The sequence below is a fragment of the Centropristis striata genome, chromosome 11, assembly GCF_030273125.1.
Source record: "Centropristis striata isolate RG_2023a ecotype Rhode Island chromosome 11, C.striata_1.0, whole genome shotgun sequence".
In the NCBI taxonomy this organism is placed as follows: Eukaryota; Metazoa; Chordata; class Actinopteri; order Perciformes; family Serranidae; genus Centropristis; species Centropristis striata.
This window is the reverse complement of record NC_081527.1, coordinates 30,797,229-30,819,108: the sequence shown is the minus strand read 5'-3', so window position 1 is coordinate 30,819,108 and position 21,880 is coordinate 30,797,229. Positions and strand designations below refer to the sequence as shown.

Sequence of the window (21,880 nt, the reverse complement as noted above, 5' to 3'; positions counted from 1 at the left end):
CAAGGCTGTTGCTGTTTGGCTGGTATAGAACAGTCTTACCCAGTCCCAGCCATTTTGCTTGTTTCCCATTTACAGAGACAGAGCTGTGTATGTAAATAGGTAGTGGAGCGTAAAGAGGTATTCGCTGAATTTGGCAAAAATGCATTGGATTGGAATCACTGAATCCACCTTTAACCTGACAAGAGAAAAGATGTCACTGTTGTGAAACATCTGTGCTTAATACACCATACAGGTACCCAGCCCTACAGCATAACTATGGTATATGAATGTCACACTAAAACATGGCTGAGTGAACATAGTCTAGAGCAGTACTGAGGCTGCCTACCAAACATTCCTTGCATTTGAATGTAATTTTGTAGGTTGTAGGGATGCTTTAGTGACACTTTTATAGTTTCTCTCCCCATGTCTTACTCCCTCCCTCTCACCTCTCTTCTCTCCAAAGTACAGGGTCTGCTGTGCAGTGTTGGACCATTGCAGTGAGGAGTTATCACTCTCGGGCACCCGGCAGGTCAGTGTCACCGTCCCCCCTACGGACACCGTCTCATCTGAGGTCACCGGCTGCAAGGGGTCGTCTTCTAAGTAACAGAAGAGAGAGGGGGGAAAAATAATAAGTCAGAGCAATAGAGGGGCAACAAAGACAAGTCACAGAGACACTGTGCTTATATGAAAATACAAGCAAAAACAGTAGCACACACCAACACACAAATCAGATAAACCCACAAAATGCATTACTTGCCTCGGTCTCTCTCTTTCTCTCTATCTCCCCCTGCCCATCTCTTTCTCCGCTTGTCAGATTATCTATATATCTCTATCTGTCTTTCTGAAAGCAAAGACTCAATGCGCGCACACACACGGACATGCTGTCAGAAGGACAAAAAAAGCAGACAAATGGCTATCTGGTTGTATGTCTGCGAGGCCAATGTAAGAGCGATGAGTCAGTAGCAGCCCTGGCACCAGAGACTGCAGGACCGGAGGGACCGGCGAAGATGAAGAGACCACAGCAGACAGTGGCTCTCGACAGGTCAAAGCAACAACAAGAGCACTGTCTCATAGCTCTAATGGCTTTGTAACCCTCTTTTGTCAATATCTGTGTCAGTTTTTAACACCGTGCATATGTATTGGCTGGTACAGAACAAGCTCAAACGGGACAGGCATTATGGAAATGAGCAGGTCAGAGGGAAAGAGAAAGAGAATACAAATGACCCAGTATAATGAAGGGATTCTAAATGCTGGAGCTGGAACTGGAACACCACAAAAAAAGACTGAACAGTGAACTGGGTGTGTAACAGTATTCAAATTGGCTCAAATTATGGTATTTAACAGCACTCCCTTGATAACGGGTGATGGTGCAGGCTAATTCTGCTCTTTGGATTCAGTGAGGGTGGCGGGCGATTATGTGAATCAGAATAAGGGATGTATACTAAAATATGCAGCCTCATAATAGTAAGAATTACCAAGCCTGACCACTGTGATGCCTTTCACCGTATTAAGTTATTGCAGCTTTGAGTGCACCCAGCCATGCTTTGCGCTCCCCTCCCTTCCAGCTCACTTTAAAACGTGCCAGTACTCACTCAACCTAATCTCAAGCAAAACAAAAATATGGCATAATTGACAACAAGACCAAGCCAACAGAGGGAACATCTCCAAAGAAGATATGCCCCAAAGCGGTCTCCTCACCCCTGAAAATATGGCGTGTATAAATAGTTTAATTGGAACCAAATTGTCAAGCGGGAGACAGGTTTATATTCGGCGTGGAGCGTTATCACATCCTTGCACCGGCGGTGGAATTGATTTTTTTTTTTCTGCAGGAAGAACATCTGCTTATGTGCGCTTCGGCGGAACTCCCATCAAGACATGAAAGAGGGGGGACACGCAAAGAGAGGATGCAGAAGAGGAGGCGAGCAAACTAACTGCATGTAGCATCAAAAACACACATTTGCAGAACATGAGCTGAGAGCAGTAGGCAGCAACTTTGGGTATCTCTCTTTGTAATTTTTAAAGCTGAAAAGGCCAGTTCAGGATCTCAGAAAACACAAGTTATTAGAAGAGAAAAAACTCTTAGGTTTGCCTCTGGGCTGAGAGGATTCAGAGGTCTTAAAGGTACAGCTGCCGTTTGCCTGTAGGATCAAACGGCACTCAGAGACTTCCACTGCACTTCGTGTCAGAGTAAGTCGCTCCCTCGCTCTCTGTGGTGTTTTACAGCAGCCCTGACCTTGTGGTTAGTTTATCTAAGTACCATGATGGCTGAGGGCTGAATGTGTGGTCAAGTGCAGCAAGGATTAGTGTCTCCTTTAATAGCGTCTTGGGCTAATTCTTGCGGCTGATCGCTAGAGCTCCTCTCCTTGGCATGAACACTTGGGTAAATTGGATGTCCCAGTGCATCACTCATCAAGCCGACCGCAATCAGCTGCGACAAGTTAGCCTAACTTTTGTCTTATCACTGGCTGCAGCAGAAAGCTGGCTTTTCTGACCAAGAACAACCTGTGTTCAAGGCTCATGGTGACAGAGTGTGCTGGTACACTTCAGTGGTCAATTAGCGGCTCTTAAACGATGAACAGCTCTCTCGCTCTCTTTTTTCTGTCTCTCTCTCCATCTCTATGTGTCTCTCTATGTTTCTCTCTCTCTGTCTCTCTCTTTTCTGTCTCTCTCTGTCTCTCGCTTTGTTTCTCTCTCTCTGTCTCTCTCTCTCAATCTCTTTTCTCTCTCTCTCTCTCTCTGTCTCTCTCTCTCTATCAGGTGCATACTTTCCAAAGGCAGCATCAGGGTTGATGAGGTTAGGTGCAGTACCCAGGGCATTTTGGGCACAACCTCAGACAAATGAATGTAAAATCAATGTTGAGAGCATCAGAACTAACCAAATGACTTCTCCCAGATGTTATAGCTTTAGTTGGTCCCTGGTGGACTTCTTCAGAGAGTTTTGTCTTTAAGCTTTCTGTTTGTTTATTATCTGCTCTAGCTTTTCCAACTTTCTATATGCAGATATGGTAATGATTATGGTTCTAAATTAAAAGGAAAAACAATGAATATGCAAAGTATTTCCAACTTGATTTGGGAGAAAAGCGACAGCCCTGGTGTCTACCTTCAGCTGCACTTGTGAAATCAATCTGTGCATGTTTTATAAATCAGAATTGACTCAGTAGACGATTCCTGCCAGCCACTGGCAATGGACAACCTGTCTGCACAGGCCCTTTGACCTGTGAAACTGACATTTCCCGTTTAAACTTCCTTTTAAATATCTTCATGTGGAAACAAAATATTTTTTCCACACTGCATACCACCATCACACATAGTATTCTCTTACTGCATTAAATTTGCATAATGTTTACACCAACAGAAATGCAATAAAGTCTTGTGGGTTCCAACTAAGCTTGTCTTTGTAATAAATAATGACCCATCCATAGGCCCAGAAGAGCTGAAGAGAATAAATCCCATAAATTTAGTGGCAGCCAATGATTATTTGGTAATTTCAAAGTCTTTTATTTTCATTTCTAACTATTGATCTGGGCCACTGAGGGCATAAAGGTTATATAAGTGGGAAGGTTCTAGGAAAGATTACAATTTCGATCCCTAGTCTGTCAGGGTAAATCTAACTGTAGGAAGCAGCACTTGTAGCTTGTTTGTTACTGCTGCTGGAGCACCTTCGAGCAAGGCATTTAATCCCCAGCTCCTCCAGCGTGGCTTAGTGGCCAACGGATCAGAATGTGCATGTAGTGGCTTATACAACACGTTTCTATTTCAATTAATGCATGCTAATAAATAAAGGTTAATCTCAGTGTTATTGAGTAAAATGTTTTAATGATGATTAAAAGGCACTCTGCATCTTAAATTCAAAGCTCCACTAATGCATACAAATCATTCGATGTTGTACTCTATATGAGCAGCAACCTTGTTAGGCCTATCGGTCAAATAATAAGCACAGAGAAGTTTAATTTATTTGGAGTCCTGTGTGGGAAGAATTTAACTGCATTAGGATAATGTATAAATCTTTCAGCAATAATTCAAGTCAACATAAGCATTCGTTACATGGTCAGAAGGGTGGGGTTAGCAGCTGCGGCCATTAAAATGGGTGCCAGAGAGACTAGGCCATTTGAAATGGGATCAAAGTTTTTGCGGCTGACATAATTAACTAGACATCCTAACTGTTCTAAAGGCACACCCAACCCATCCACCGGTCCAAACTGGTTTACACAAACACCACGGAGGCACTCGCCAGTAGCACATGACCTCTATAAGCCTCAGATACAGATACAGCTGTTCTTCTTACCTTTGAAGCTACTTAAGAGCAAAGTTAAAGGGGGGAAATGAAGTTCAGCCAGAGTTTAAACGGTTAAGTCAGGCTAAACACCCGAGCTGCAAAAATGAAAGGAGAGACCTATCTATCCTTAGCAGACGTTAAGTTAAACACTGTGGCTTGCTCTTCTTTCTTCTCGCCTCGCATCCACTCCTCCACTCCCCCCCGCAAGCTGTAAGCCCGAGGAAGACACGGGTATTTAAAGCAACACAATTTACACTTTCCCTAGTCGGCAACAAGGTGAGAGAATGCAGAGGTAGAAGGCTGACTGGGATATCAAGGGAGGGAGGAAGGGAGGAGGAGAGAGGGAGAGATGGATGGATAAGGGTAGGTAGAGGAGGGTGGGTGTTAAAAAATGAGGCGGGAAAAAGTGTGTGTGTGTGTGTGTGTGTGTGTGTGTGTGTGTGTGTGTGTGTGTGTGTGTGTGTGTGTGTGTGTGTGTGTGTGTGTGTGTGTGTGTGTGTGTGTGTGTGTGTGTGAAACTGGAGGGAGAGGAGCGAGGAAGGCAGTGAGACAACAGAGGAAGTGTGAGGAGCTTGAGGGCCCGAATATGATGACAAAAAAAAGAAGGGGAAATAGGAAAAGTTTCAAACCTTTTTTTTTACAATAGGCTTATTTGCTTTCTTTTGGAGAGTTAGATGAGACAATCGATATTGGTCTCATGTCTGTGCATTACATACAGAGCAGCAGTCGGGGCGTGTTTAATGTAGCATAAAGACTGGACGCAGGTGGCAAACAAATAGCCTGTAAAAAGAGAGAAAATACACCAACAAAGGTGGGGTGTCAGAATTACGATTTCTAAACTGAAAATCAATTGAAATAAGGTTTCCATTTCGATCATTGAAACCAAAAGCAGGTTCAGTGATCCTGATGACTTGCGTCCGTCCGAGAAAAAACAAAAAAACACATTTTAGCTCACAGGTAGCCTGCAGCTGCACTTTTCCAGAGACACGTCGGCCGACGCTGGAGTTGGAGAGGACAGAAAAACAACAGAACAAAAACATCCTCCTGCTTCCAAATGGCATGCCTTCCCCGTGAGTTATGTAAACAATGAGTTTGTCACTGACTGAAAAAATATAGTTTGTAGTGTGTGGTTGAGAGCTGTGAACAAGTTCACAAGCTTTTGCCAAGTTCCTGTGTCTCGCCGCCACCTGCTGATTAAAGTAAAAGGGGTCAGCTACTGAATTTAGTGACAACTTCAGCTCAGGCTCACTTGAGATGGACTGACCTTTAAGGTGGACTAGCCACTCTCATTTCTCAAGTCTCTCAAGTATTCAGATCACTTACTTAAGTAAAAGTACTATTACCACACTGTGAAATTACTCCACTACAAGTCTTGCATTCAAAACGTACTGAAGTAAAAGTATCATAAGTAAAAGTACCCTTAATGCAGAACAGCCCCACTCAGATTGTTTTATATTCAATTATTTGTATTGATGCATTTATGTAAGCAGTGTTTTAATTTTCTCAAGGTAGGGCTCATTTTAACTACTTTGTATACTGTTATGAGGTTTTTTTTTTTTTTTTTTAAATATACTAATCATGTTTTTTTATGTTAAATCTCAACATGAAAAGTAACTAAAGCTAAATGTAGTGAAGTAAAAAGTACAATATTTACCTCATAATGCAGTGGAGTAGCATAAAGGTACAGAAAACGGAAATACTGAAGTAAAGTACAAGTACCTCAAAATCGTACTAAAGTGCAGCACTTGAGTAATGTACTTAGTTACATTCCAACACTGTATTTTAGTGACAAGCTGCTCTTCTAAGTTGACATTATATTGAGAGACATTGCAACCAAAAATATAGCATTTAATAGCATGTAGCCTATATTTAGATTAATTTCAATTTGTGAATTGTCAGGACATCAAACCAAAATCTGTTTATCTTTATGACTCAAAATTGGAAAGTGAATAAAATCGTGAAGTCTAATCAAATTGTGGATTCGAGGAATCGTGACTCCCCTACCAAGCAAACTAATCAGCACATTGTATCTTGTTTGTTTGTTAATTATGTATAAATGACAAGTTGTAGCTTAAGGCGAAATTATGTGCTGGAGGTCCACTTGGCTCCTAATATCTGAGGCTCCAAATTATATTAAGTCAAATCAGGTCGAGTAGGTCCCCTTTAATTGTTTCAGGTCTCGTCTAGATCTGCCCGTGTTGTTCTCTCTTGTTTATGACTCTTTGATTCACCTTTTGACTTGTCTGAATATGTTTGGACTCGAGGATATTGTGATGAGCTCTGATGTTTAATAGACCGAATGATTAATTGAGCGAATTAACAAAAGAATAATAAACAACAGAAATTGCTCCCAAGTTAGTGATTAACTCTCCGGTCTGCAGACTTTATATCGAGATGATGTCACGCACATAAAAACAACAAACCATAATAATTTAAAAAATACTCACATAAATAGTAATAATTAACTCTGATTACAGTTTGAGGTGTGCAGCCTGTGTTACACACATTTCATGGTGGTCTGTGGGGAAAGTCCTTTGAAGGAGGCAGGGGATTTTAATTTGTTGCAGTGCTGTGGTTTCCTACCAGGGCAAATTGGCAGCAAGGCTGACTTGCAGCTTCCACATGAAGTTCTCTCAGTGCCGCTATGGAACAACCACCCTTAGTGGTGTCATTACAGTGAGGCTGGCAGGTTTTGTCTCATTTTGCCTGGATAGAGAACAAAACCAAGTGTTCATTAACTGTCTTCTGCAGTACGTACTCGGAGAAGCTGCACCAAAGTACTGGGTGGAAAAATGATAAACTCCACCTTTATGTTCATATATCAGCTGAAGATGTAAATGAGGCAGATTTACAGGTGTCTCTTTCCCACTTTGCCCCTGCATCCAGTCGTTCAGCTAAGCTACGCTAACCAAGTCCTGACCAGCTTGATAGGAAACACACAGACATGAGTTTAAAATGTCTTATTTCACTCTAAGGATGGACATATGCATGTTTTTCCCCAAACTAACTGAAATATTCCTTTAATATAAGCAGTTTCCTACACTCTCTAATAAGAGTAATCATGAAATATTCTAACCACCTTGGCCATCTCCATGTTCAACCCCCTCTCTTCCATCCTCCTCCATCTGTCTCCCTCCATCTTCTCCCCCCTCCTCCCCTCCATCTGCCCCGATGTCCTCCTCGGTTTTCCTCTCGTCCTCCCTCACCTCTTCGCCCTTCTGCCGAGCCTCCTCCCACTCCTCGCTTATTCCTGATAATCTCATTTACTTCTCCGCATCTTGAATTCCTTCTTCCCCTCCTTTTTTTGTTCTCCCAGGGAAGCTTTACAGTGCTGCTGCTAATTAGCGCGGGTTAATGAACTTTATTTACTGTAATGCAAGCATGTGTGTGTGCATGTGCACCTTCAGCATGTAGATATGGGCTAAGTGTCTATGTGTGTTTGAGTGAGGAGATTATTCGCATTCTGGTGTGTGTATTTGTAGGTGTTTGCACGTAATAGCGTAGGTGTACTGTAGTTGCTTTGCAAGGAGGCAATTATGTGTGTGTGTGTGTGTGTGTGTGTGTGTGTGTAAAGTATGTATATGTTTTCTCACATGTGTGAAAGTGTGAGCCTAAAGAACCTTATTATCGATGTTTGTGTGTTTGTTTGTGTGTGTGTGTGTGTGTGTGTGTGTGTGCTCAGTCGTATTTGTTTTGCCAGGAGGAATTTATCTGTTTGTGCACAAGTGTGTGGGACGTAGTATCTATGTGATTTATGAGATGGTTTTTATCTGCATGTGGTTGAGGCTGTGCGCATGTGTGCGTTAGTGTGTGTGCGTATGTGTGTGTATCCCTAGTCCATTGCAGCTGCACGGGGAGCAGTGCTATGGTGTGTGACAGACAGAGCCATGTGTCATGGTGCTGGCAATGCAGTACACATTTGATGGGAAATTCAGCCAACAGTGTGCGGTTTGATATGGCATGGTATGATACAGGCCATTACACACACACAGAGGCATCCACTGGCACACTATGCAAGCATGCTGACATGTCACGCCCCCCACCCAGAACTACACACACACGCTCACAAAACATACAGAGGAAGACGTACATGTTCATCGAGCACAAACACCTACAGAACAACATAAATACATAAAATGTGCTTAATAATACATTAGATACAGTTGGACACATACAACAAACAGTAGCACACAAAGCACACAGAGGACACATTCAGACACACACACACACACACACACACACACACACACACACAAAAACCTCCCCCACACCATCCATCTATGCCCAGCTGTCCCCGACCACCGCCCATCCCCCTGGGTGTGTGTGTGTGTGTGTGTGTGTGTGTGTGCCCTTCTGCCCACCTCTACCCTCTACAAGCTCTCTACCTCTTTTTTTTATCCCTCTCTCCTTCCTTACCCCCCTGTATGCCTACTGTGAGTCAACAGATGCAAATTCAAACCAGATATTTGATCATTTGCCCAGTGAATAAAAAAAAAACTAAAAAAAAAGTCAAACATCTGCAATGTGAAACAAGTAATTTTTTTCAAGTAGCAGCCCCCCTTCCTCTCCGTTTCACTGCGAGACAAACACTTCTCCGGCTTGTGAAGTGCGGAGCCGAGCGGGTGTAGCGAAAGGCTTTGTTTTCCGCCTGATTTTCGCGGCTTTGCAGCCTTTAATAGATGAACGGTTGTTGCGATTGTTATTCTGTTGTCCTGTCGCCGTCTTCTGGGGGCGCCGAACAAATTACTTATAATCTTTGAGGGGTGTGGGTGGGTGGGGGAGAGACAGAGGGTGGGTAGGGTGGGATTGGCCTGTGTATTTGGGATTTGAGCACCCCCGCCTGCTGTCTTAGCACAAACAAACTCCTTACCCCTTAGTTTTGCCTCCAGCCCGCCTTTTTTCTCAGGGCTGAGCCTTTGCAGGGGATTCTGGGAGCCCAAAACAGCCCCCACCCATCTCCCATCAAGTACCCCCTCCAACCACCTCCTGCAGCACCGACCCTGCCACCCCACCCTTCCTCTGTTGGCTGTCAAACATAGTTAGCTCAGAGCTCAGACGATCCCCCTCCACTTCTCCGTCCTCATCCTCCACCAGCTAGATCCCCCCCATACACACACACACACAGACATACACATACACACACACCACTCCCATCACAGCCCAGCAGTGTGTCTGCAGAAGCAGTGAGGCGCCAAGCCTGCCGCCCCACCCTGCCACTGGAACAGCGCTATGAGAAAGAAAAGAGAGCGAGGGGTGAGAGAGAGGGGGGAGAGAAGGGAGAGGGCTTCAGCTTGCAGAAAAGGGCAGCAGCATCACTGCTGACAAAAGAAAAAGAATAATGATTTGCCAGGAAGAGAAAGACGGAGAGAGTTGGGGCGGTAAGAGAGAGCATGAGAGGGATGGAGGAAAGCACAGGGGAAAAACAGAGAGAAAGAGAAAGAAAGAGGGGGAAGAGAGAGCGAGAGGTGAGCGAAGGACATGGCAGAAATAAGCATATATAGATAGATGAGACCAATGAGGAGAGATGACAGGGTGACTTAGAAAGTGGGCGAAAAAAAGACTGAAAGAGCATAAAAAAAACAATGTGAGTGAGATGGAGAGAAGTAGAGCAGAGTGGAAAGACAGAAAGTCAAAAAGGAGTCAGAGGGATGGAAAGAAAAAAAAACAGAAAAGTGCTGTGGAAGTGGAAGAGAAAGAGCAACAGTGAGAGCTGATAAGAGCTAAAGGATATGTTCCCATTTTTTCCCCAGTCTATTTTAATACAATAAGAGTTATCGGCCCGTGTAATCATTCACTCGTCTCCCGTCATACATGTGTGAAGTGATCTTTTTCTCCCGCTAAGTGATGGGGGACAAAATCTACCATCCTCATTCTTAAGTTCAGCTGGTTAATAACACGCTTCAGCGCAGTCTGAGTTAGTCAAACCAAATGGTAAAAGTTTGGCCTTTTTTTATACAAAATTCCCTTCTTGTTTCCTCAGAAAGAATTCACACAGTGGAGGGATATATCCTGGATTATGCTTCAAATTTACTGCAGTAAGAAGTGTTTGTGCAGCCCAATATCCTACAGGAATTACTTCCACATTGGGCAGTTCTGCACCTCATGATTATGTCCAGTGCCAGGACAAGAAATAGTGTGCCCTATTTGTAGCGAGGCAGAAACGACGGGTGTCCGACTTTCCTGCAGGACACGAGAAAATGAGAACTTATTTAAGAAGGAAGAAAAAAACATTGTTATTGAATGTAACCCAGGTTTTTGCAGAATCATCCATCAGCGCTTGTGTCTGGCAATAGAGCTGTTCTGCATTATTATCTGATTTGTGTCTTGCTGAGAGGCTTGTGGCGGGACAAAGCACCAGCAATAAACATACATGCGACTGTCAGAACAGAGACATCCACTTCATTTTGTTAACTTAAACTGCTGAAGCTTCACATTAACTTTAATTTAACTTTAGGAGGCATTTTTTGCACGGAACAAGGTCACCCATTTCTTACAGAGAAGTCAGGTTAGGAAGGATTTTTGCTTTATAAGAAAGGAGAAATGAAAACTCTTTCAACCTACATGTGAAATGTGGAAAAAATCAGAAACCATGCTTTAATTTGAGACGTGCTTTATTTAGTCATTAATCACACCGGAATGAATTATTCAGCTACTGTTTGTTATATCATAATTAGCTCTATAATCATATCTCTGCAGTGTTTTGGTACATTCCGTGTATTGTAATGCACTGTAAAGTGGTTCGGTAATACTGTTCATTATTTGACAGCTGTACCAGCTAAGCTTCTTTAAAAAAATGAAGCGATTGGACATGGACAGATGCAGAGACGGAGAGATTTTTTGATTTCCAGTTCACACGCACACTTAGGAAGAGCACCAGCAACCAGAAATTATCATTTGATAAGAAAAAAAGATAACCAGGCTTTATCCGTCTGTCTGCACACACACATACACACACATACACACACACACAGGAAGATAAAGAGAGTGAAATCTTTAATGCCTTGGCAAATGCACTGACTGGCCCTGCCAATAGGCCACTTAAAGGAATGAGTAGTCAATTACCAGAAGTCTGCCCTTTTGACTAAGATCACTGGACCCTCTGAGGGCCTCAGAAGAACCTGCGCTCTCTCTCTCTCTTCAGCTCATACCGACTCTATCTCTGCCTTTCTTTCTGCCTCTGCACAGACTACACCCATCTCTCAAAACAGCAATAACAAGAAGGCTGGAAAAAAGTTTTTGATCTGTTCTGGGAAATACAGAACACAATCACACACTCTTACATAAGCATGAAATGGACGCGCGCACACTCGGTGATAATTTAATATCATTACTCGTTCATCTTTCAGTGCAGTCATAGCATAATGATGTTACTGTTTCACCAATTCGGTTATCTGGATTAATGATTCTCAACAAACTGTGATTAAAAACTTACAAAGTTAATTACTGAAGTTTTTTTTAACATGTATGAAGGGTTGTATTTGATGTAAAGTATAACAAGGCAACATCAGATAATTTTGTATGAGAGTTTGCATAATTTAACATATACATGTACATTATTGTGTGTATTTTTGGTTTGTGACTGTTTTTCGTGGTTTGGGCTATAGGCATCTCAGTTGTAATTAATGTAAGCCTTAAGTTGCAGTGTACAAAGAAATTTTAGACGAAAGTGTGGTTGAAAATTTGCTGCAACATTTTGAGGAAGCCCCTTTCCTGTTTAAACATGCACATAGCAAGGTCAAGTCCATGGACTTTGTCACTGAATAGACCTGCAACCAATCAGAGCAACGAAACGTGATTTAACACTGAGTGACATATGCAAGTTGGGGGCGGTGCTTGGTCAGTTTTCAAGCTGTTTTCAGTTTTTACAAGCAGGGAAAACATGACGGCCTGTTGAAAAACTTCTCAAATTCCAGGTTAGCAGTCACTTTAATGCTCTGAACGCGTTTTAAGTTGAGAAATAGGCAGCGCAGTAACAGAATCTTGATTCATGTTTGATCAGCACCGCACTAGTTTGACAGTTTAGGTTTTGTATGTTGCGCTAGACATCCGTCATCCTATCACAGATGCCTGAAGTGATCTGCCAGAGCAAATAAAACATGAGCTCAGCAGATTTGACTAGTTTCCAGGCTATAGGTCTATCTCCATCAGAGAGAAATGGAGAGAGGACGAGCTGCATATAATACTTTGGGGAAAAAGGAAAAAACTCTCTGGCTTTTTGTATTTCTTTAGACCAATCACAATTGTCTACAGCAGTGCTAAGCCCAAGATGCAGCAACCAGCTCCTGCAAAATTGATAGTAGAGAGGTTGTAAGGGGAGGTGAATGCTGTCTGAAATAGGCGTGAGTGAGACTACTTTGTGCCCAACATCAGGGCTCGACCTCACTAGTGCTCCTGTGACTGAATGAGAGCAAATCCCTGCAGCCGGCTGGCCCGGAGATGTTATAGCACTAGATGAAAGCTTAAGCTTTGGACTGACATATTAAATAATTGAATGTTTGCCTGTCCACATACTTTTAGCCATGAAAACATATATGTGTTTTTTGCAAAATGGATACTGTGATATTATTTTCAACCAAAAAGGAAGGCTGTGTACCTGATGAAAACACACTACAGAATAGACATACTGTACATGAATAGACTAGAGACTGACAGATATTTTGGTTGACAGATATTATCGGCCGATATTGACCTATCAAAGGGTATCGGTGTATATGCTGTCTGATATGTGCCGTTATTACATTTTTTTAAACAATATATATTGCGGGAATTTGTTGCTTGGTGTGATTTAGAAATGGTGCCGGTTTTTTATTCTTTTATTTTATAGTTGGCAAATGACTGAAATCGAACACTAATTATGTTTATTTAGCTATTCATTTTATTCCCATTTATTCTTTATTTTTTCAGTTATGATTAAAAGAATAAGCTGAAAAGGTAATACATTGTTTTGTATATTGTATAACAATGTTAAATGTTATTTAATAAAGTTTTATGTTTTAGAAAGTTGCTCTCTGGGTACATTTGCAGAGTGATAAAAAACATAATGCATAATCCACATAAAAAAGGTTTATTTTCATTCCAGCTCAAAAAATTACTATATCGGCCACCATATCTGTTATCTATAAATTTTCCCCCTCTTAAATCCCATATCGGTCGGGCTCCGGAATACACACAGGTGGCACACACACTCCATCTCCTCTATGGCTCACCCAAACACACTCTCTCACACACACACTTGCACACACCTATCCAGTCGTAAAACCTTCCGATAACAGCAGAGACTTATACACCAGGCACAAGAAGGATAGGGCTCTCGATGCCCGGGGAAGGGCCAAGATTAGAAAAAAGGAGGGGGGATAGTCCTAAAGCTCCAGTAGAAGAGGAGAGAGGCTGAGGGGATGGAGGGAGCGAGGGAGAGAGGGAGAGAGGGAGAGAGGGAGCGAGTGAAGGAGAGCGATGGAGGGAGACAAAGAGAGAGAGAAGGGTGAGCCAGTGAGCAAAGGGTGACGAGGGAAGATATGCTTCAAATTAAATCATTTGGAACAAAAGAGGATTGTTGCCAAGCAACCCAGCCAGAACAAGGTTACCAGGGCAACCGAGGTGACCCGAAGCTTGACCTAAGAAATGGAGTCGCCCTTGTCGTCCATCAGCACGCGAGCACACGCACACACGCTTCCATCTCTCTCTCTCTGTATTGCTTTCAAGCTCCATCCAACAAACAGACAGACAGCAGGTTTCTTCTGGAAAATGCAGAACACGAGTGAAATGTCATCCAGTGGCACAAACAAAAAGCAGGGCTTTCATGTCAAGAGGGGTTTTATAAAATTGCAGGAGTTGATGGGGTTAGATTGCTAATGGATGACGTTAGCCAAAATCAACAGCTAGCGAGGCACAACACATAAACTGTCCAATGTCCAAGATGAGCTCCTAGAATAAATAAACAGAGCTGTATTTTTCAGAGGGTTTTGGCAGCACTGTCTGCACACAAACACTGTTTTGAAATGATGGACATATTCCAGATTCTCCTTTAGAAAGGGAAATGATGTGCAATCCTCATTTAAGGAGCTATTAGAATGATTTTACATTAGAGGGCTTTTACATTAAAATATCACGGCACTGTCTTTACAATTAACAAAATAAAGATGCAGAGCCGTAGAGACCTGCTGGATATTTGATTCCTATACAGAAATCTGCACGTTTTAAACCCCTTGACTTCCAGTTTTCATGCTTTTTTTTTTTTTTAATTAATCGTCATGCAATTTCCTCTTTCATTTTTTGTGTGCAACAGCAAGAATACCTTTGAAGGGCGACCTGATGGCTCACTGGTAGAGCTCGTACCACGAAGGGTCCTTGTCGGACCCAGGTTTGAATCCTGCCTGAGCTCAGTTCCTTTGCTGCTTGTCTTCCCCTCTGTCTCCCCCTTCCATTCTCTCTGTCACTATCCAATAAAGCATGAATACGCCAAAAAAAGCCTTTGAAGAGAGATGTGTGCACCATTATCCCCATTTGTCTGATTTATCATCCCAATACTACAAAGACATGAACAAAGACACTTTTGTAGACAGATCAGGTGTGACGCAACCAACGGGAGGTTATAAAAAAGGCTTTTTGCCCCACGTTTGAGAGTGGCCAAAAACACGGAAAACACTTCTACCTTCAGATGTGGTCAGACAACACGTTGTACAAACTAATTTCCTTCAATTGAAAGCCTTTTAATACACTGTTTACAAGAACAGCTGCAACAGTTTTAATCACCCGTCTTCATGAGTGCTGTCAGTGCAGATTTGATCAGAAATCCATTAAAATGTTTTGAGAAAACAGTCTGGCATGCAGTCTTTTAAGACTTCATGTTGTGTTCACGGCACAATTAGAAGCCTGTCCTGATAGTCTTACTACAAACTGTGATACTCGCAGGTGCTACTGAAGTCAGCTTCTTTGGTATCATGTCAACTTTCCTGCCTGGCTGCTTCCACTTGAAATCACAAATAAACGAGTTCTCTCTTCTCATCGTGTAATTGTTGCTGCGTTACATGAGAGTGGATGTTCTGCTGGATGTTTTGTTTCAGGCAGACCTCCTTCCTTTCTTCTCCTTTCTGTGTCTCTGACTGCTCAGCAACATGACATGAAAGGACGAAGAGTGTTTTTGGAAGTGTGTGTGTGTGTGTGTGTGTGTGTGTGTGTGTGTTTGTGTGTCTCCCTGGAAATAGCACAGAAAGACAAAGCAGGGTTGAAAGAAGAAGAAATCTTAGAGTGAACCAAAGTTTGGAGTACAGTGGGTATCTGTGTGTGTGTGTGTGTGTGTGTGTGTGTGTCCTTTACAGAGTGCATGTTTGTCAGTGTATTGGAATGCTCTCGCGCTTGTTCCCAAGCTTGTCTATTTTCTCAAGGGACCACTTTGAGAGTATGTGTGTCCTCCAGTGTATGAGCGTGTGTGTGTGTGTTTGCCTGTGTGTGTGTCACTGTAAACCCCCTTCCTGTCCCCCATCATGTCTGCAGGAATGTGTGTTCGTCTTGTAACGACGAACGGCCACTAACGAACGCAACCTTTCAGTCGGCCCCCACGGTTTGTCACTCCCAATCAGGACAATGGAGATCAATGGAACGGCAAAGCGAGGGAAAGGACGATGAAGAAGATGAGGAAGAGGAGGAGAGGAGGAGGGGGATCTCAGCTTCCAACAATGGCAGAACACCGACAGTGAAACAATAGAAGCTGGGGCAGAGTCGTTTTTATCGGTGGCGTGGACGCTGCAGACATCGTTAGGGCGCCCCTCGTGGGCTAATTGCCTAATTAGGGTCACTCCACATGGTCTTAACTGTCATGGCCGCCAATGTTGGAGAATTGGCGCGGCCCTGTGACCATCTGGTGACCCACTTGACATGCGAGATGAACCACAACTGCATGGCATCGTCCTTTTTGAAGCAGGCTTTCGGATTCACAAATGGATGAAATGTGGAGATTCCAGCAGCAATTTTTTTACATCACAAACATGCAATTATGATTAGCATATCCAGCCTCATTCATTCTGATTAATTAATTGCTATCGAATTAAATCCCAGTGCAAATAAAACCATTTATCATTTTGCAAGAGATCTCCTGGAAGCTCCATCAGCGACCCCAGGACCCTAATGATTTTAAAAAAAGATGTTCAGCACACTCATACACACCTACGCACACTATAAATACAGATCAGGCTGAGGATAATGCACGGCAGTTATGTTACAGTAAATATAGTGAACATGTGGGTAAAGAATGAACTCCGGTCATCATTGGTCAGTGTCAATCATAAGACAAGGCACCACTTATGTAACTTATCATCTATTGTGTTCACAGGAAAATCCATGTTTTATCCCTGAAAAGAGTTAATGTGACTGACATCCATTTGATACAGCTAACTGTAATTTATTCAAACAATGTATTCAAATTGAATCCCTCACTGCTCAGTAGTTCTATGGAAATTTTATTCTTGCCAGGGTGGAAAAGCCTCGGAAGCATCACTTAGACCATTACAGAGCACTAAACGTCATTTCCTAACCATAAAACTCTTCTCATCTCCCCAAGATCCGCTGACACGGGATCCAAAGCTAGGCCGAAGTCTGGGGATATATTAGGCCTTTAAACTGAATGATAATTCTGAGAACACAAAACAGAAGGAATCAATGCTCAACAATAACATTTTTGTTGCAGGTATTCCAGACGGTTTTCTGCAGCTGTGGACAGAAGGGAACTATAATTTAGTCAGCAGCATAACTATCTGATATCTGAAATAAAAAGGCAAATACCAGCCAGATACATCATCCACTCCCTAATGTGCGCCATAAATTCATATCATAAAAGGTGCATGTCAAGCTAAAAAGCCGAGTAAACAGCAAACCCCCTCCACTACATCTTCGTGCACGCAAGCACAGATGCATGATGGATGTACAGTAGACTGTGCAGATGTGTGTGCACTGTACCATCAATGTCATTTGAAAAACTCATGTCACCTAATCTAAAACTGTCAGGATCCATGAAAAATAGCCTATTTTTTTAAGATTCACCACACACAGGCAGAATTTAAAGGGCTGTATATTTGATGGGTTTTGTAAAAGTTTCCCTAAAATCTGCATGGTCCCAGGTGTCTGCTTCCAAAGTTTCAATCCTTTGGTTTGCTTGGTATCCCAAGTGGAAAACCAACATAAAAAGAACCTCCAGAACAGCTTCAGCGCTGATTGCCATATGTTCTCCATGTTTCTGAACTCTACTGGAGGGATAAATGCCCTTCTTTTAATAAGGTATTCCCTCATTTGATGTTTTTATATAATGGTGTTGGAGAGCGCTGCCTAGGTATTTAATTTTTATTAGAACTGGTGTCTGCAAAGGCCAGAGCATATGATTCACATCATTTTCATACTCATCAAATTAATTCACTGAGCCTTTGTGCCCTCTCCTGCTCCTGCATTCAGTACATTTCTGCACTTATTTACTTAGGTTTTCCTCTAATTTGTCTCCCTTTAGTATACAGCATATGTTCATGCTGCCACTTGCTGTATAAATACCTTAAAGAGGTTAAATAAATTACCAACTTCTCCAAATTAAACAACAGAATATGTATTTCTGAAGTCAGTAGACAAGTATAATTTGTTTCCCAACTGTTAACATACATGTTGTTTTGGGACTCCTACTGAGAGAACTGATTGTTTTGTTTTTCTTGGGAGGATGGTTTCAAATGCTATCCAGCAAATAGACTTTAAGAGTTGGCTGTGAGCAGGAGTCTACTCTTTGCTTATTCTCTTACACAGTCCCCGAAACAGCTTTGCTAAGATTACTTTTCATTTTGCTAAAGTTTCAAAAGGAACATGAAACCCTTCCACAGCAATCCCAATGTGAGTGAAAGGATCAGCTCACACAAAAGGCATATTTTCTCACTTACCTCTAGTGCTATCTAACCATGCAGACAGTTGTGGTTTTTATTTGTCCAGTTTTGAGATATCCATCTGGGAGATTTCGGCTGCCACCTCAGTTCAATTCAATAGTCAAAATGTGGATGGAATCTTGTTTATTCTGCCAAATAATCAATTCTTTGGAATAAAGCAGGTCCACTGAAAACTGTTCATGTGTGGTCTGTGGATTATCCAGAGTAATAAGGACACTACTCTTAAGGGAAAAACTCCTGATTTGTTTCTGTTCCATCCACCTTTATTGTAGTAAAGACTTAAAAACCTTAGCAACAGGGTCCAAAATTAACTTTATGGTCGATCTGCCAAGAACTGGAACTGTTTTTTTCCAGTTTGCCAGCCATTGGCAGTTGGAGCAAAAAGTTAATTTTGGACCCGGTTGCCAATGCATATGATAAAAATGAACACAAACAAACATGCCGGTCCTATTTGTCAAGTACCAACATAAAACAATGCAGCTCGTTGTTTTGGCATTTAAAAAAAGTAAATTTCTCTCCAACCCTAATCTGTAAAGTTTCACTTCCCGGGGCGTATATATAGACAGTGCAGGCCCTTCAATAATATGTTGAACAGAGAATACGCCCTTCGGAGAGATTTGGATTGCCACCGTAGAAATGTTTCAAAGAACAAAAATAAGTAGTGTTTCTTGTTTTCTTTGCTGGATGATATGTAGTCTATGTTGAGGTTGTCCAATGTCAAGTCTTAATTTGATCATGTGATGAGACATTATGAAAAAATAGAAAACTAGATTAGGTGCAAAATCTACATGTGTGCACCTTACGCTACTTCTCTGTAAGTTGTCTTTGAACCGTATCTCCAATGCACACTTCATTTTTTTTTTTTTTAGCTTGACCTCGTACCACAATGCACCGACACACTTGCAGACTCTATTTAGGGTTGGAACTAAATTCTCCACCATGGTAGCAGCTGCACTAGTAACCGAACCAGGTAGCTAGCTAGGTAAAGTAATCATAACCTGGCGGCAGTCGAAGAATTGCGATACACTTATTGCAGGTCATACGATGCAAGCTGCCACGAGTTTGCAGAGTCGATGCAAAACAAACATGGTTAATCAACTTATGTGTTGAGAGATTGCAGTAAAGAAGGCCTATTTCAGCTTACCTCATTTGGCTATCAGGGTGGTGCTAATTTTGCACAGTGCTTAGCAAATAAAACAAACAATATCTGCATAGCCTGATACCACAGAGACGAGTCAGAAAATGTTTTCCGGTAATTATGGTGAACTGCACCTTTTCACACATTAGTGATAATATAAGTGCATGCAGTGAGAGCACAGGCTTGCACAGACACAGCGTGAGCACTTCTCCGGGCTGAGTTACTGTACAGCAGCGCATTACTATGATATACTTATGCTCTCCATTCATACACTCAGTCATGACGCTGAATCTTATTTAATGTCACAAGCCACATTTGCCTGGAGTGGAGCCCTACAAGCAGAGCTCTGAGAAGAAAGGACTGAAGTCATCTTTCTTTTCCTGCCGTCTGCCTCTGTTTCTGCTCTCCCTCTCTCTCTGTATCTCTCTATCTGCTTCTCTGCTCTGATCGCACCCACCCCCTCCCCCCATCCCCTCTCTCTGTCTCTCTATCTATGCCTCTCTACCTCTCTCTCTTCCCCTCTGCAGTCGGTGAATTCCCTCGGGTTCGACAGCGGGAGACTATTACACTCACAGACGGATTCGCTCTCCTCCAATTTCTCTCTGTCCTCTTCCTTCCAGCTCTCCCCCTCTTTCATCATCCCCCTCTTCCTCCTCCTTCTCTGCTCTCAAGCCTCTATCCCTTCTTATTCATTCTCTCCATCGGCGTGAATGTGTGTATTTGTGCGTTCTTGTGCATGCATGCACAGGTCTTCCAACACACCCTCCGCCTCCTCCCCCTGTCTCCCTCCTTCCCTTTCCCTTTCTCCTTCTCCTTTTCTTCAGTCAATATAATTGGCATCGCAGGAGTGCTCCCTGCAGAGTATGCTAAAACAGCAAGCACAAAAACAGAGGGAGAGCAGAGAAGGGAGAGAGATGTGGATAAAGGCAAGAAGACGAAGAGAAAGCAAAAGGGGAGGACAGGAAAGCAGACAGGCTTGGAAGAGAGAAGAAGAACATGGGAGGGAAACAGAGAAAGTGACTTAAAAGTGATGAAAACGGAGGAGATATAAATATAGAAAATAGAGGGAAGAATATAAAAGAGAAGAGGGCAGAGAGAAAGAAAAATAGCAGAAAGGTGCCTGAGCAAAACAAGAAAGAAAGAGTTGAAAAGTAAGAGGTAAATGAGGAGAAAGTAGGACTGGAAAGAGAGCAAGAAAAAAAACGATAGTACAGATGGGTTGGGATAGAAAGAAGAAACCAAGAGAGCAGAAGGGAAAGGAGAAATAAAGCAGGAAAGGAAATGAGGGACAAAAGGCTTCGGAAAAAATAAGAAACAATAAAAAAAGGAGACAGAGGCCAAAAATAAAAGAAATTGGGTGAGATATAAAAAGGGAGGAAAATAAAGAGGAAAAAAGACAAACACAAAGAGAAAGAGAGGGAAATTAAGAAGAAGAGAGGAGAAAGGAGGACACGACCAGAAGCAGGGAAGATAAGACAAAGGGTGACACAGAGAGGAAAATGAGGAAGAAAAATAGAAGAGAAAAGTCTTGAAAATAGCAATCAGCAACCAGAGAAACCAGAGCGCATCCATTCAGAAACCAGCCAGCCACTCAAGGCAAATTCAGCCATATATCTCCTCCTGACTAGACACACAAGTGCCAAACCACATTAGACTGCAAGACAACCATCCTGAAATAACCCAGACCTCAGTCGCAACAGCACACTCTCTGTCTGTGCCTCCACAGGCTCTCTGCAGGTCTCAGAAAGAATCAGGGTTTTTTAAGGTATAGGCCATATTTTAATGTACTAGTGCACATGCTATCACACATTCTTCATTGGATTCAGCAGAGAAGAGCATCCCACTACTGAGACCTTCCACATTTGTCCTAATTAACCAACATGATGTCGTAGCAGGAAATGTTCTTGGCAAACTGCACATAAATCAAACCTCAAGTGCAAGAACACCAGCGAGATGCTGCTGAATGAGCTGCCCAAAGAAAGTGAGCCGAGCAGCCACCTGCCTGCCCACCGGCCACTCATCGGGCACAAACGCAGGTAAGAGGAGGGCAAAGATTACTGACACTACGATACCTACATTACCGAAGATTACGTCGTCACATGACTTCTGGCTAATGGGTCCCTCACTAACGAGCTAATGAATCTCCTGCTGCCACAAGGGAGTCGCTCAAATGAAATGTTGCCTTGTGCAGTCTAAATGTGACACATGTTGGGCTGCAGCTAACCTTTGTTTTCATTATTAGCGATCCATCAGTTATTTTTGATTAGTTGATCACTCATGTAAGAAATGAAATGTTGACAAATGAAGACGAATGCCCATCACAGCAACCCGGTGGGGCCTTTAAATTGCTGGCTCGGTCTCGGTCTATATTTGTCTCTCTCACATAAAAAAAGCTTCCTCATTTGCCATGCACTCGTGTTTTACTTCATACACCTGCAACCTTTTGGCACCAGTGTCAGACAGAACATGGAACTGAGTGTTGGGGCTTCTGTTGCTTGGGTTGTACCTCATTTGTCAACTGCTTTGGAAAAAAGCATCGTCCAAATTAATGGATATGAATGTAAATTTACAGATACA

General features: G+C 42.5%; 1 protein-coding gene across 2 annotated transcripts in view; it reads right to left on the bottom strand.

Annotated features, from left to right (window-relative positions):
• The window catches only part of cadm3 (cell adhesion molecule 3), a 98,374-nt gene that overhangs the window by 57,314 nt on the left and 19,180 nt on the right, over nt 1-21,880 (bottom strand). For both annotated transcript variants that reach the window (XM_059344224.1, XM_059344225.1), the window contains exon 3: nt 426-575. In XM_059344224.1, coding sequence (XP_059200207.1) covers nt 426-575 — 150 coding nt within the window. The remainder of the gene's footprint in view (nt 1-425; nt 576-21,880) is intronic.